Source organism: Scophthalmus maximus, chromosome 16, assembly GCF_022379125.1.
Source record: "Scophthalmus maximus strain ysfricsl-2021 chromosome 16, ASM2237912v1, whole genome shotgun sequence".
In the NCBI taxonomy this organism is placed as follows: domain Eukaryota; kingdom Metazoa; phylum Chordata; class Actinopteri; order Pleuronectiformes; family Scophthalmidae; genus Scophthalmus; species Scophthalmus maximus.
The window spans coordinates 15,875,624-15,891,175 of NC_061530.1; the positions used below are offsets into that span (position 1 = coordinate 15,875,624).

A 15,552-nucleotide genomic window follows, 5' to 3' on the forward strand; every position below is an offset into this window, starting at 1 on the left:
ATATATTCCCCCCTCAGATAGCCAGATTCAAAGGAACGAAACCAGGACTGTATCTTTTTGCATAGGAATTGAATACAGCCCTGTACCATTTGGGAATAATGTGAGTTTTCACAAATGATGGTGCGTCACACTGGCTGCACTAGACGGCGATATCTGAAACTCCCTCCTCAGATAGTTTATCCTCCCCAGTGACTGTGTGAATATTTTGCGTCTGTGTATGTGACTTGCGTGTTTAATTTCCCCCCAACTTCAGAAAATGCTGTGTTAATTATTGATAGTTAAGGTTGATGCGACGGAGCTCGGTCTGCTTAGAAGATTTCCCCCAGCAGACAGGTAGACAGGAGGAGAAACATCCCTCTGCTCACTCATACTAATAAGCAAGTCCGAGTAAAATTGTCCCAGTTATGAAAGTGGTGCAGTTGCCCCAAGGGTGTTTTTCCCCTCCCAAAAGCTAGGATTAGCAACGTATGAGTCATTCTGCCTGCATCAGTCATATGCGGCAGGTCTCTTAGCACGAACATGTAATAATGAATATTTTCAGTTGAAAGTTTTGATGATGAATAAGATTGATTCACATTTTTCATCTTTGTTGATGAGGGCAGGCTGAACAGATTATTTGAATGGGGAAAAAAAACAGTGAAGTCACGAAAGTCACTTCTTCGGTGATGTATTTACTTATTTGTTAAGATAAAGGCACAAGATGACCAACGGTGTCGGTCTGAACTACTTCAGAGTCGAGGCTTCAAGGTCTAGACTCGTCTCTTAACACTGTCATATAACAATGATGCATTCGAATCCGATTGTGAACAGATGGATCCACTCATTTTTGAATGAGAAGTAGCTACAATGGTACAGACTGTGGATCAAAACAAAGATGAAGGTTTTTGCAGTTGGATCTGTTGTGTCCTTCCTTCGTTTGTGTGTTGACATATTATTTGTCTCTGTATAATTTTTGTTTGCAGGGTCCAACCCAGTGGCACGTGCAGATCATCATGGAGAAGCTGCTCAGGACAGTTAACAGGACGGTTATTTCCATGGGCCGCGAGTCCCCTCACATCGTAAGTCTAGATCTCTACAACAATTAGCTGTATGCCCTACAAAAACTCTGTTTTAGTTCTAGTTTCACATGTACACTTGTACTGTACAAACACACACACACACACACACACACACATTCAAATCCAGAGGCATATGCACCAAAAGGAGCACAACTCCCACAGGCTCACTGCAACGTCAATTCCATTCCAAAGCTATCATTAAAGTCAACTTCTACTTGGCCGAATGCTTTCACACAACCTTGATCTCAGTGGCTTTGATCTGCTCATACTGTAGCTTCCTCCGGTCAGCGAAGTGCCATCCTGTGTGTGTGTGTGTGTGTGTGTGTTTTGCCTTTGCTGTTTCTTCAGGCTTTTTTTTTTTCTTTGAGTCTGTGTTTACTCGTTCATGTGCCCGATCCCTCACTTAATTGAACATTTCTCCTGTGCTGTAATCTAATTACGCCCCCAATCACACTCTCTCACACTCCGCTCGAGCGGGGTTGCAATTAATGTATTTATCAGTCATCATTTCAGTTTTTGCGGTTTCCTTCGTCCATTTTCACGAGCCCCAAGAGTTCCGTGGAAGTCAACTTCTGGATCCTTTGACTTCCTATCGCATCCAGTTGCTGTTTGTACTTGTGATGGGAAATTGATAGCGTTTTCAATTTTGCTTGTGAAGAGAGAGATTTAGGTCTGGATCTCAAGTAAGTTTTAGAAAAAAAGATACTGCCTGAGGATATAGATACTCTCGCTGGTTGACGTAGCATCCTTTCTTCCCCCATGTCAGGTAGTTTGTCATATTTGTGTTCGTGTGGGAATGCAGCATCCTCTCCATCTGCGGAGCTGCACGAAGCGGCGTCACCTGTATAAATGGAAGCTCATCCACTTTTATTACCAGTCGCTGTAGCTGCACCAGGTGGTGATTTAATAAAGCTGACGTGCCCAGAGTTATCACACACTAATCATCTAGTGTTTGTTTGAGAGTGCTTGTGTTTGTTGTGTCACGGTACCATAAAACTTTTGCGGCACTCGTACGATGTCCCCCTGTGTCCTCTCTTACTCTCCTCTTTCTGAGTTGCAGTAAAGTGATTTGGGATCGGCAGAGTCGCTGGAGCTGCTGTGCGCTCCCTCTGTCCAAAGGTATTCCAGCGAAGCACCGAGCCCACCGCTCGTATCGGAAGCTCTCTGTTGTGTGTCGGAGCGCCAGTGTGCATCACACTGATTAATATAAAGCTGATGAAGCTGTGAGTCGAGCTGAGCCAGCTCCCTGCGGCTCCGTCTCCATCAGCCAGCTTCCTGGAGGGACAAAGACTCCCACTTACTCTCCCTCGCTGTCTCTCCAATTGCTGTTGTCAATTGTTATGCCAGGGAAGCTGCATTGTCCAGCCTGGCTCCTGGTCAGAGAGTTCGGTGTGTTGCATTTTTTTTCCCCTTGTCAGACACGTGGTTAGAACTTGGAGCGTGCTGGTAGAAAAGCTGTTAGAGCAGCTGCCATCCCCTCCCTTGTTTTTTCCACTGCAGTGGGGTTCTTTTAAATCTGACATGGAACTTGCCTGCCACTTAGACTAAAAGGCCATCAACACTCATGAAGGCAGGTCACCTCTCCGCTGTATTATTTTAAGTGTATCCATTTCAGGCCCCCCCCCCCCCCCCCCCCCCCCCCCACTGTAGGTGAAATAGCGTTCAGTGGCAGCTGAATGGAACTGCGGCAGAGCAGCTGCCTCTCTGGTTAATGAAACCGCTCTATCCATGACCTCCGGTGGCCCTCGCCCAAACTATTTACTTTATATACGTACATGTGCTGCTGCCCTCTGCCTCGCCACCCTATAGAGTACACAGCTCGCCTTAATTGTCCCCGCTGACCCCCTGCCTTTTGTCGGCTGCCGTCTCTGTGGCAAGGTGGCCCACTGCACATGACTGCCTTGACATTTCTAAGTACCTGAATAATATTCAGCGTGCAGTTTCCTTTTTTACACAGAGTTAGAGGTAACATCAAAGCCTCTGTTTTTTCAAAGCTCCGCGACTCTTAAACTCAAACACTAATACATATTATAGGGCTCGGGACAGAAGCTGCATTTGAAGCTGGTCCCCAAATCTGATCAATAAGGTTAGTTGTGAATTTTTAACGGCAATGAGACCCAGTTTGTGCTGCAGGAGGAGTCGTAGTTTTTTAATCAGAGGACTGCTGTTGCCGCCGCTGCCTCTGGGTTACTGCTGCCTACTCTGCAGGCAGATTGCGCTGCTGCTGCTGCTCACACAACACGGCAGCCAACCGCGGGCCTTGTTCTTTCTGAGTGGCAGCCTCTTACATTTAGATTTATGCATTAACGTTCTACTCTGCCTCGCGCCCCCTCCCTCTCGCCTCTCCTCTTCTCTCCTGGCGGTGGTGGACACAGAATGTTGATGAGAGCGGTCACAGTGGCGGCTCGGGGGCGTCAGCTTTTTTTTTTGTGTGTGTGTGTGTGTGTGTCTGTGTGTTGTCACCGCAGTGCTACGCCTGTTAGCGACTTCAACGGCGCACGTTTGCATCGTTGAACGTCCCAGCAGGCTGTATCTTTATATTCATGTCCACCCGCACACAGGTTGAGACGAGTCCTTGTGAATACATTTACATTAGGAGAGGAGCAGAAACATTTTGTCTGTCCCTGCTGAAATTACCAAGTTTTCTGCAGTTATGCCCTTGAATTATTATTCGCCTGGTATGAGCTTCGGGATGAGCCCTGCAGATAAACATGGAGAGGAAGCTGCAGCTGGAAAAGCAAACCAATGAAACACACCTTTTTGTTTTTCTGTTATGTTTGCCCTAACCACATTTGATTATTTAGCTGTACATTGTCCAAAACCCCCCAAACACTCAAATGACAAAATGAATAAAAAGACATACCTAACAGACCTGAAGAAATATTGGATTCATATATAGATGGCTTATAATGTCGACTAAATTAACTTTTGATAGCTATAATTTTGAGGACTAACGGACAAGAGGTTGTGGTTATATTTGGCTTTATAGTGCTTCACCAACATCCTGCTGTTATTCCTGCAATGTGCAGAAGGAATGGAGGGGAAGGTCTGTGTGTTATTGATTGACAGTATGGGGCTGACCGGCTACAAGGGCTGGAGTTTGCTGCATGCACTCGCTGACCGAACACAGTAACGCAGCCGTCTTCTCAATGACATCTAATTAGACCAGAATCCTCCTCTTTATCTCTCGAATCTCTGTATCACTCACTCTCTTCATCTCCGGGTGTTAATATCTGTTTCTGTCCAAATATTTCTCTAAGTTTATCCTTGCTTTTATCTGTTTCCTCTCCCTCTCTCTCTCTGTCTCTCTCCCGCTCACCAGACAGCTGGTGCAGAAAAGAAGCATAGTGAGATATGGCACTGCATTATAATGCCTCAGACATGCACTTATCACTCACTCATGCAGCCGCTCCTCCCCCCTCTCCTGTGCTGCTGAAACTTTGACTGAGAGAGGCGTCCTGGGTCTTTCCCTGACCCCGTGACGTCTCGTGTCCGACGTGTGCCCACTGTCAACAGTGTGTGAACACCACCGGGAACGTGCGCGTTGATCCGCGCCGCCTTCAAATAACAGCGGACTGCGAAAAACAGATATGAGCATCTTTGCGTGCACTGTCAGTGGTGTGCTGATTCGGAGAGGGGGAGCCCTGTGGTGATGGCCCAGCTGTGGGCGATAGGAAGGAGGGAGGGGAAGGGTGGTTAGTCGGGACCCTCGAGCAACTTTGGTTCCAGGAGCTTTGTGCATCTGTGTGATGATGACGCTGCGCCTTTGGGGCATTAACTCAGAGCTTTGTCCCCAGTTTACCTCACGGTCTCACCTAATTGCTGGTCTGCACCCACATTGCATGCCTGAAAGAGAGGCGGCATTAAAGTGAGGAAGGTTCGAGCAAGAAACTGTGTAAGCCGTGGATCGGAAGCAGGTTGCACCAGAAGCCCTTTGCTTCCCTCCCTCGGTTGTATTCTGCTCTCGTGTTGTGCCACACGACTATGTGGCAGAGATGCTTTAAGAGTTTTTTCAACCGTATCACCTGCTTTTCATCACAGAAAATTTGTCGCGCGGATTGTTTTGTGTGCAGAATTTTCCAACCGTGTGCACCATGTGAAATCCTAAATTAGTTTTCACAACATTGGTTCCCCTCTAATTACAAAAAAAAACGCCAAACATATTTCACTCTCCACAAGTTAGCCGTGCAGATAGTTTTGGTTCTGTTTGTTTGAGAAATCTGTCAGTGGGATTTTGTTCTTTGCAAAAGCAAAGCCGGCATGAATTTTTGTTTCAGCAATGGAACATCAATATCTTTCTAGACACAATGGAAATTTCACACACTGGCTGAATAAGATCAAATCTCTAGTTGTACTATACAATTAGAGGTAAGTGAGATATTATCTCTTTTTCTTTTTTGGAGGAACCGACCCTTTAATTAGTAAATGCCCGATGGTAAGAACATGTCTGCGACAGCTCTGCAAATGACACTCGGTCTACGTCGTACTGTGAGAGCTCTGTAGATGTCTGATTTTATTTTTCAATTTTTGCATATTAAATATCTTGAATTGTTTGTTTTTGTCTTAAAAAAAAAAAGAAACAGTATAAAATAACACAGTATTGCACATAATAAATCAATTGCACTTCTTTTAAGGTACACATTAAAACATTTAGTTCTCTCTCGATGCTACAGTTTACCTACTGAAAGAAACTGAACCTGGCATGTACAAGAGTGGAGGTGTGAATCCCATGTAGCCAACAGAAAGCAGCGTGTTGGACTTTGTGAAGGTCAAACCGGAGATATCTATTAGTTTGCCGGCTATTGTTGTGACAGTGGATACAGATGCTCCTCTTTTGATGCCCTTGAAACCCCTTTGGCAAATATCCTGTCTTTTTTGGGGCAGTGTTCTTCGCTTTGAGAGCGATTACGCTTTAATGCTCCTTCAGGCCCTGTTAACTTAAAGGTGACACATTATGCAAAAATCATAATGCTAAATGAAATCCAGGCGTTTAAGACCGAGGATCCAAAGAGGAGATGCAGGAATAGGCAGTATGAGAACAGTGATGTCTTTTCTGAACATGAGGGCATTTAAACCTTTTCAATCATTAGCATGAACCTGAATATGAGCATAATATGTCCCCTTTAAAGTTGTTTTCTTTCAGATATTGGCCGATCTCCCACTCATTAAAAATGTTTTTAGCCCTATATATAATATTTATTTTATATATTAATGCAAATATTATTTTGGGGAATCGATGGGATGCAATGAGCAGGAGTTAGTACTTGAAAAATAAAAGGGGGGGGGGGGGGGGGGGGCTGGAAGAAAAGAAAATAAATTCTTTTTGCCAGTCTCTTTAAAAATTGTTTTCTTGAAAAGCTAGAAAATATCCTGCAAAATCTGAAGGTTGTAAAAAGCATGCAAGGCTACGCGCCTGCCACCCTGCACTGTAGAAGCCCTGGTTGTGATCAGAAGTGGCACATTCAGTCCTTTCTGGCTTGGTGTCAGTGGCTTTTGTAGTAGCTGATGCAAGATACTGCAGTAATACAATCACAGCTTTTTTTCTTTTCTTTTTTCACCCCTCCCCAACGTGTGCTATGAACCTCTATCATTTATTGTAATACTTTGTTTCCATACTGGAGCAATAAAGGATCTCAACGTTTTTTCTTCTTCTTCTTCGGTGTGTTGAAGGCATGAAGTTCAACCGGTTTGGATTTCCTCTCTTCTTTGGAGCATTGGGTTTCAACGACAATTTGAACGATGAAATTAGTAGATCAAAGATTGACGTATGAACGAGAATTAAGAATCGATACTTATTTACCCCCTGCACTGTATAGTCTGTGAAGTGCACAGCCCTCCTCATTGCAGCTCAAATAAATATATTCCACTAAACCTTAAAGTGAATGTTTATAGATATAGATATATATATATTTATATAGAAAAAAGTACATTGATGTCTAATTTTGCAAATGTTATTAAGAAAATAAGTGTTATTTATTCATTCTTTGCTTCAAAGTCAGGTGATTAAAAGAGACATTTTAGTGATGGATAGAAAGGTGAGCACATTACTCCATTAAACATCTCTGACTTCTTTGTCCTTCAGGTCTCTTCTTTAGTTACTATGACAGTCTTCAACCTGTCATAGTGAGTCTGTGAACTACATGTATGAGTTAATATTCCAAATAGGTCTTTTTTTTATATTCTAGAGAAAATGTATCCTGAAAAGGGCTATTTGTGCTTATGCTGTTGATGTAGGTCTCAGAACGTCGTGGTTGAGCAGGCAGCCTCTCCTGGAGGCTGGGAAGAAAGACATAGTCCCAACTGGCGAATAGAAACGTGACAAGTCACTGAACCAATGTCACAGAATCGGGGCCCCCTGTGGACACCGGCTAGAAAAATATATGCAAATAGACAGACGGAAATCAAATTCGTCTTCTCACCTTGCTGATCTCCAAACATGTTGCTGGGGTTTAATTTCACACCCTGTTTGAAGAAATTAGATCAAAATAACTCTGAATCCATTTTTGGTAAGCGGGTCGTTTTGAATTTTCCGTGGAATCCACACTTGGGTCCGTGTTGCACATCCTGTCGCCTCTGAGAAAGGGGATCAGTATCCAGTTGTGGAGCTCTCCATTAACACTGGTTCATAGGTCCACAAAAAGCCATGTGATAAAACAGAAGACGGTGAATATAAACCAAACAGACATGGACGACCAGATGGATGCAGTAATCCTGTGTATCGGTAGCAGGGGAGGAGGAGGCCGTCCCGTGTTTTCATAGGAACCAAAGTTTCCAGCGAGCATGCTTCTTGGACTCGGCTTTGGACTTGCGTTTTGGGGTGGAGGTGAAGGCCTCCTGGGGGTAAGGCAGGGGGGCGAAGTGGGCGTCCTCCATAGGGTAGAGCCTCCTCATCAGCGGCTGCAGCTTGTCCTCCTGCTGCTTGAAGTCCAGCTCCACACTGCCGCAAAGAAGCAGAGACACAGTCAGTTCACGTACTGGGTAACTGCTGCATACAGGTATATTATTATGCATATTTTTCTTTCTTATTTTCATAGAAAAACCTCCCAGTTTTTCCAATTCGCTGTTGCTGATGCTGCTGTTAACACAACCCAGCCACTATTTTCATATGAGTCACATTAAATCCAACCAAGCAATGATTACCATTTTCATTTTCAGCAAGACTTGACCTGATTTGATCAGAGTAAATGAGTCGGTGCGTCATATTACAGTAGTATTTGGCAATGGAATGGTAGGTGTACTGTAGCGTGACTATGTTTAACATGTATAATCTTCCCTCATGGACCACTGTGGTTTCTTTCCCCTTCATGCTTTAAAAAATAAATAAATAAAGTTAAACGTGCTGTCTGCCACATTTTCCCTATAACCGCATTAAGAATCTACGTCGTGGCCTGTTCTCACTTGACCCCCCACACCGGCATCTGTCACCGCACCGCTCAGTCTGCCAAGGCGACCTAGATATCTATGCTCACTTCATCCTTTTTTCGCAGTAAAAAAAAAAAATCCCAATTTAGACTGCCTTCGCTTGCATCTGGCTGCGCAGTCTGGCTGCTGCTGCTTCCCTATTTTATTATTTTCACAAGAATTATATGTCATAAAGTGAGAGGGGAAGTCCATTAGTATTTTTCCCTATGACGAGTGGTCGGTCACTGGCGAGAGAAGAAAGTTTGCTTTGCCTGCGTATTGATACGAGCCTTTAGGGGTTTCGTTTATAGCTGATACTCTGATCCTCGCTCGATATTACAACATTGGCAAAAGGCAACAGGAATGCAGAGTGATGACATTTGTGGACCCCCCCCCCCCCCCCACACTCACACACACAGTCTTCTCCGTCTCGGTGTACTCCACGTTTCCCCAGGGTGCGAGGGGATTTTATCTGGACCAGCCATCATTGTAATCCCACGCCCGCGCACATCTGACGACTAGGTGCTGCTGAGTGAAACTCAGATTACTGCCTCGGCTGTGGTTAAGGGTAGGGGGAGTTTAATCTGCTAAAGCTTACTCCAGCCACTAGCCTGACTTGGGTGGGTGGGTGGGCATTCTGACAGACAGACTTGCATAATGGCATCAGGATTCACCTCATGCACACTGCAGTTTGTCTCGGGCTCGACGCTGTCTTTTACCACTGTGAGGGGATTATGCAGCGTCAAGGTGAGCTCGGCAGTCGGCCGCCTGCTCCGATTTAGATGCAAAGCATCTGTAATGATTATTTTTAAAGGGACTGAGTCGTTAAAAAAAAAAAAAGAAGATCTACATCAGATAGAGTTCCGTTCAAAGCTACTGGGTGTTGATAATGATTAGCATTCCAGGTGAGCTGTAAGCACCGATCCTTCTGTCTGTCGCATCTCAAAGCGCCGCCAAATAGTAACGTCCAGAGACTGGGACAGTCTCAAGTGAGGCGTCGCAGTAAAAATCTGACAGTTTTATGTAGGTGATGTGGTCTTGGCATTGATTAGAACAGAAGAGACGTAAATGCGGGTGCTTGACAGTGACTCAAGTAAACGTTTGGTGCTAAAACTGGACACTCAGCACTTTGCGTTTGTTAGACTTCAATCGGAACACCGCAGCTATTTGCAATAAATCACCAGCTGTTAATTACGCTGGTATAAATCCACTACACTTTGTGGGAATTTGCATGTGTAAACAATTGCCTGTGTGTTTGTGCCGGTGGATTAGTGATTCGGGGTGGGCCTCTACCTCGCAGCATGAGGTGCACTGCAGCGGTAAATTTGCCTCCTCTTGATATCAGTGATACTTGAAAGTATTAAGCTGCACGGAAGTCCGGACGCTGTCCTGAACGTCTCCGGAGGGGCTGTATGTGAGAAACGCAAATGTTCTCACATGTTGCTCCGGAGCAAAAAGGGACGTCTCACGTGCTGCTGACTGAAACAGATCAATGGCTACGACCCAAGATTTGAGAACAAGAGCAAGATTCATGAATACGAACGTGAACCTTAAAAAAGAGGAGGCACCAATGATTTATTTGTGATACTGCTTGGTTTGGCCTTAAGTCATCGCTGAACTCCGCAGACTCTGAACCAAATGTTAAAAGCCCTGCACATGAAATGTCTGCGGATTGTCTGGCGGAGAATTACTTCTTTTTGATGCACGGGCTAAGAGATTTGTCCCGAGGCTTCTCGTTCAGCTCAATAAAATCTTCCGAATGAAATATTTGCTTGGTCGACAGGGAAGGGTCGCACTAATTCATGCCCTAATGTCACTTCACCTGAACCGCCGTGCTCTCAGTTCTCCCTTTACTCAAGCTGCTCAAAAGTCTTTCTGGCACACAACTGCTCCAGAATGCAGCAGCCAGGAAAAGAGAACATATTCCTCGACCGTCCTGCACTCTTCTCCAATCGAATTTAGAATTGATTTTAAGGTTTCACTTTTCCAAAATGAATTGACTGTGGACTACAGCCTCCTAGCCCGCTGTACACCTGCAGAATGTGGCTCTAAGCCTGCCAATTATCTTCTCTCATTTCCGTGGGGGAAAAAATAAGTCTTATTTTGAAGGATGATAGAGTGGTGTTTGTCGGAGTTGGGCATAAGTAGTCTGCCCAAATCGATTTTAAATTCCCTCTGGAAAAAGCTCCACTATAAAAAAAAAAAAAATGCTTTTACCGGAAGTTATATAATTCATCCTGGCTGTTTTTTCTACATTATTATCATTACACTGTCTTACTTTTATAAAAATCCTCCATCTCTTACTGTAGATTCATTATGTCTTGCACCACAAAAGCTTTCCGATGCCAGTTTTTTTTCTCCCATGGCAAGTGCACATGTGCAAGCAGCCCGCAGGCTCGTGATGTGTAATAAGATTACGCCGTCTTCTGCAGTCAAACTCAAGCTCACATATTAAACAGAATTCATGGGCTGCTGAATTAACAGGCTCTCGCAGCTCAAACAACTACACTCTGCAGTCAGGCGGCATCAAAGGGCCCTGTGATCAATGACCGTGTGTTTGTCAGTGTAATGAGTGTGTGGTGGTGTCACTGGTGGAGCAGCGTGCCGAGTGCCGATTTCATTCTTTTCCCTTTTCATCTTTTAAAACAAACTTCAATTAAATACTGTGTACAGAGACGGATCTCTCCACCACTTCTCGGTGTCTTTGGGGAAGCACTAGTTTAATGCTGTGTCATTTTTTTGGTGGGAAGCCACACACACACACACACACACACACACACACACACACACGTATGCACACACACAGATACACGGCAGCAGCGATAGGATTTCCCCTGCTCCTCTGTGTAAACTTCTAATACAGCCGAGAATGTCGTTGCCGTGTATCCGTTGCCACGGGTTATTGCCCTGCTCAGACACGCAGCCATTTATCCGCATTAAAAAAAAAGGCCCATTATTTTCATTGGTACAATCATTAAGACTTATTTTTTCAGTTAACGCTCTGAGATAGCGGTGCACATTTACGGTGCATTGAGGTTCACAGTCTTTGTTCGGCTCCTGCCTCCGGGTTTGTGCGTGTGCTACTCTAATAACTGCAGGATTACTTTACTGTTGCTTTTATTATTTTGGGATTACCTGTGTGTCTTACTTATTGCTTACTTATCTACCTCGCTGTATACTGTACAGTATATCATTTTGTTGTCCTCCCAACTTTAAATGTACCTCCTCTCAATGCCAGTGAAACTTGAGTGTATTATATCAAGTGTCATATAAAGGTGATCAAATAAACACAGAAAAACAAAATGACCCAACATAGAGAAAAACAAACAGAACACAACGCAGCAGGAGATTTGTCCGGGGCTGGCGTCTTAAACTTCACCCGCAGATCCAGATCTTGAGCAAAGATCGGAGGCAGTGACCGGGGATTAACCGGTGAGAACAGTCGGGGGATTAACGCTCTGAACGACAGCGTGGCCCTTGTCCAAGTTTCACCTCCCTCGCTGCCATGTTTCCTGTCAGATTTCCTACCTCGCGAACTGGTCAAGCGTAAATGTCACGACATGATTTTCCAGTTCACACTTACATCTTGAGCTCATATGCAGAAACCCTGTTTTCCATTTCTGTATAAAGAAAAATCGTTTTACGTTACCTCACACCGTTTATCTCACTTAACCCACTTACCGCCCAACGAATGTGAGGTCATATTATGCTGTAAATCATCTTTCAACTACATCTCATTACCTCAGTGCCCTCTCAAGTTCAAATGCTGCCAGTGCTAGATCACCTTATTTTCACCAGGCTAAAAATAAAAACCCCGCCTTTTAGCTGTATGGTTGTCAGAGTACTGTAAATCCTAACTCACTCTCTTAAAGATCTTTAGCATACATAACAACCTATAGAGTTGTGAAGCTCAGAACACAACAGCTGTTGATATGAGCCTGTGTGACTCTGCAAAGCTTAATTCATTTTGCTGCTCATGCCATAAAACACAGCTTTCAATCTGGCATGGGAATCGTACAAAGTAGAGGTGAAGTGGCCTGTGGCTTGGGGAAAAGCAAAACCTAAATGTCACTGACGAGGAAAAAAATAAAACTGCATAACTTAATTTGGTATATATATATATATATATATATGAAGTAGAGTGAAAAGAAAATCATCTCATCTTTGAAACGTACTCAAAAGGATTTTTTAATGAAAGATTTATTAGTCTCTACCCGGCCCAGTTATCAGCATCTACTGTCACGGGCCCCGCTGCAGCGCCCCGCATTTGTATTAAATTGTCTTCAATTTTTTTATTTTACTCAAAGGAATAAGTGATGCGTTGTTGGCATTTTCCTGCCCCAGCACCCTCCTCTCCCTCTTCCGCGAGCTGCCTCTCCTCTGAATGGCTCGTTGGATCAGAAAACAAATTGAAGAAGGCACTTTGGGCCTTGTCTTTAACCTCTCACCCCCACTCGTTCCTACTGTCACTCACTCACTTGTTTCCTGTCGCGTTCCTGCTGCGTATGCACGTGAAAGAAAAACTTGTCGCCTTAATCTCTTTCTTCATCACACTCACCGCCATGCACACCCATCACCTGCCCTTCACCCCACTTTCAACACGTGTGATACTTTATCGCTCGTCGTCTCCTCCTTCCTCACCGTGTCTCCCTGTTTCACATTCTCGCCCTGCCGCTCTTCTTCTTCTTCTTCTTTTGTGTTCCCTTATCTTCCTCCAGTGTGAATGTGCTCCTCCCGACTGTCCCCGCCGTCCCTTCACACTGCCCGTCCTACGGAGAATCACTCTTGTAACCACGGCAACCAGCTTGCCACCATGTTGGAAAACATCATTATGCCTTCACAAAAAAGAGATATCTTCCCCCAGCAGAGTTGTGCGGCAGAAGAGCCTTGCTGCTCGGTAATTTCCATACGTTATAATGTAATGGGCTCTTTAGCCTTTAGCAATGCTTAATTGATTTTCACGGCCTCGCACAGTAGATTGGCGACTTCTCCCCTTTGTAAATACCCATTCCTTTGTTGATTTTTTTTCTTCTTTTTTCACTATCTATTTGCACTGCAGTGTTACTCACAGAATGTTATACCATCAGATAGTTTAATGATCAGCCGCTTTTCCTATCGCAAGAAATGCAAGCTAATGGCGAAATGAACCGTCGGGAAATAAGCGTTGTCCGTTGTGAACAATAGTACCCGGCGGCGGGGACCTCCACAATCGACTTCCTTAATCACGGTGGCTTAAATCTATCTCCCTGTTTGATCAGCACATTAGCCCATATAAATTCAGTGTGAGGAAAATGAGATTACAGGGTTTCTGCGTCAAGACAAATCAGGGCTCAATGCCTGTGGTCTTGAAATAAGTGGAATGCATTTCAAATCCACAGCTTTTCTGCATCAGCCCGTCTGTCTCATTTCTTTCCCTGTCTGCGTTTGTTTCAAATTTTTTCGTTTCTCCGTCATCCCTCCCCTCTGTCTGCCCTCTCTCAGTAACCGATATTACATCACCTGGCAAGATGGAGTGAACTGCATTCATCTTTTCATCCCTTTCTCTCCCATTCTGTTTCAATGTCATGCACGTAACGCTGGGCATTGAATCCCCCCAAGTTCATCTGAACACATTCTTGGCTATTAGGAGGATATAACACATTCTGGACAAACAGTGAGATGGAGAGAGAGAGAGAGCGAGAGCAAGCTACTGAGGGAGGATGAAAGAAAGACGGGCAGAGCTCAAGATGGTTCGAAACAAGGAAAGTGGGACCAGACAAGGACGGGAGGGTGCAGCAGCAGCTTGTGGATTCTGTTTGAAGTCCATGCCCACATGAGTGCAGCACCATATTGATCTGCTGCTGCTGTTATGCTAAGGATGGACGCTGAGATGATGCCATATACTTGAATATGCTGAAGAGTACGTGCCTGGCTCCTTACCAGGCTGCGCTAAAGTGATTTATGTGTTTTCTCCTGCCACGACACCAGCATCACCATAAACACAAGAGTCGGGGGTCTGGCCCAGACACGAAGATATGAACTTTCTCAGAAGGTAAAATCCTAATAGATATTAGAGACGGCTATTCTTCCCATGTACACCGTTTGTTCCTTCGCGGCTCTGCCTCCCATCCCGTGTTCCTCCACCTCCAGAGAGGTTTTCTTTTTCATGGAGATCTGAGTAATTAGATTGCTATTTAATCCTCCTGCCTGCGTGAATACAACTGCTATATTTGATTCTGTGTCCAATCAATGCAATTTACCATGCAAGAGGGAGTCTCTTTAAGGAGAATTAATGGATTCCAAACATCTCACTTGGAAATTTCTGCCATTTTATCAGGTGGAAAACCCTGCCAGGTGCCTGCCAGGTTCGTCAGAAATGATCCTTTCTGTATTGAGTTTCTGTTTCTCTGCTCCTCCTCTGCAGATGAAGCATTTCAATTGATTGTGGCGGATCACAGAAGCCAAATGTGGAGTTTTTGATGTTAATTTAGCGCCTGTTTGAAGACAGCTATTCTCTGTACGTGCATGATCAGCACCTACTGAGTCCAGGGACAAATCTAAAATGACTTTTCCCCGTGACCCTTTATGTATGTCTCAGTCAGTTTCTCTCGGTGTATTTTCAGGTTAGAAAAAAGAGAGAAATGTTGGACAACTCACTGACACCTTGGTATAATTGGTGGATATTTAAAAAGGCCCTGCTTATCATAGTATTTCTGGCCATGGAGATGTATAAATGAAATATCTTTACCAACCCACCAGTGATCAGTATATATTGTATGCAGTGCACCCTGAGCTGCCATGAATATCTTAAGTAAGATCCTCAGAATGGTATTGCTCATTGTTTTTAAATGTGCCTCTGCAGTTTGTGCTCATAGATCCAGATGGGTGGTTAGCGAAAGCCTCCGTAGTCCACAGAGGCTGCCACAGCAGGCCAAGCACAGCTGGTCTTTACTCAGACTGGTGGAGTGTTGATGGAGGAATCGGTAAGCCAGAGGGAGCTGGGCCGTCTCTACCCCAGGACCAAAAATCCCACAGAGCCGGCATTAAACATGGCGATGACTAATTTATGACACAAGACGAGCTCCCATCTCGGAAGGATGTCTCCATCCATCCT

The 15,552-nt window shown here is 44.6% G+C and overlaps 2 protein-coding genes across 3 annotated transcripts in view; one reads left to right on the top strand and one right to left on the bottom strand.

Moving 5' to 3' along the window:
• Positions 1-15,552, top strand: part of dock1 (dedicator of cytokinesis 1) — a 156,985-nt gene that overhangs the window by 59,760 nt on the left and 81,673 nt on the right. For both annotated transcript variants that reach the window (XM_035613879.2, XM_035613880.2), the window contains exon 27: positions 963-1,058. In XM_035613879.2, coding sequence (XP_035469772.1) covers positions 963-1,058 — 96 coding nt within the window. The remainder of the gene's footprint in view (positions 1-962; positions 1,059-15,552) is intronic.
• Positions 6,339-15,552, bottom strand: part of LOC118288097 (inhibitory synaptic factor 2A) — a 29,210-nt gene continuing 19,996 nt past the window's right edge. The window contains exon 4 of the mRNA XM_035613888.2: positions 6,339-7,995. Coding sequence (XP_035469781.1) covers positions 7,812-7,995 — 184 coding nt within the window. The 3' untranslated portion in view covers positions 6,339-7,811. The remainder of the gene's footprint in view (positions 7,996-15,552) is intronic.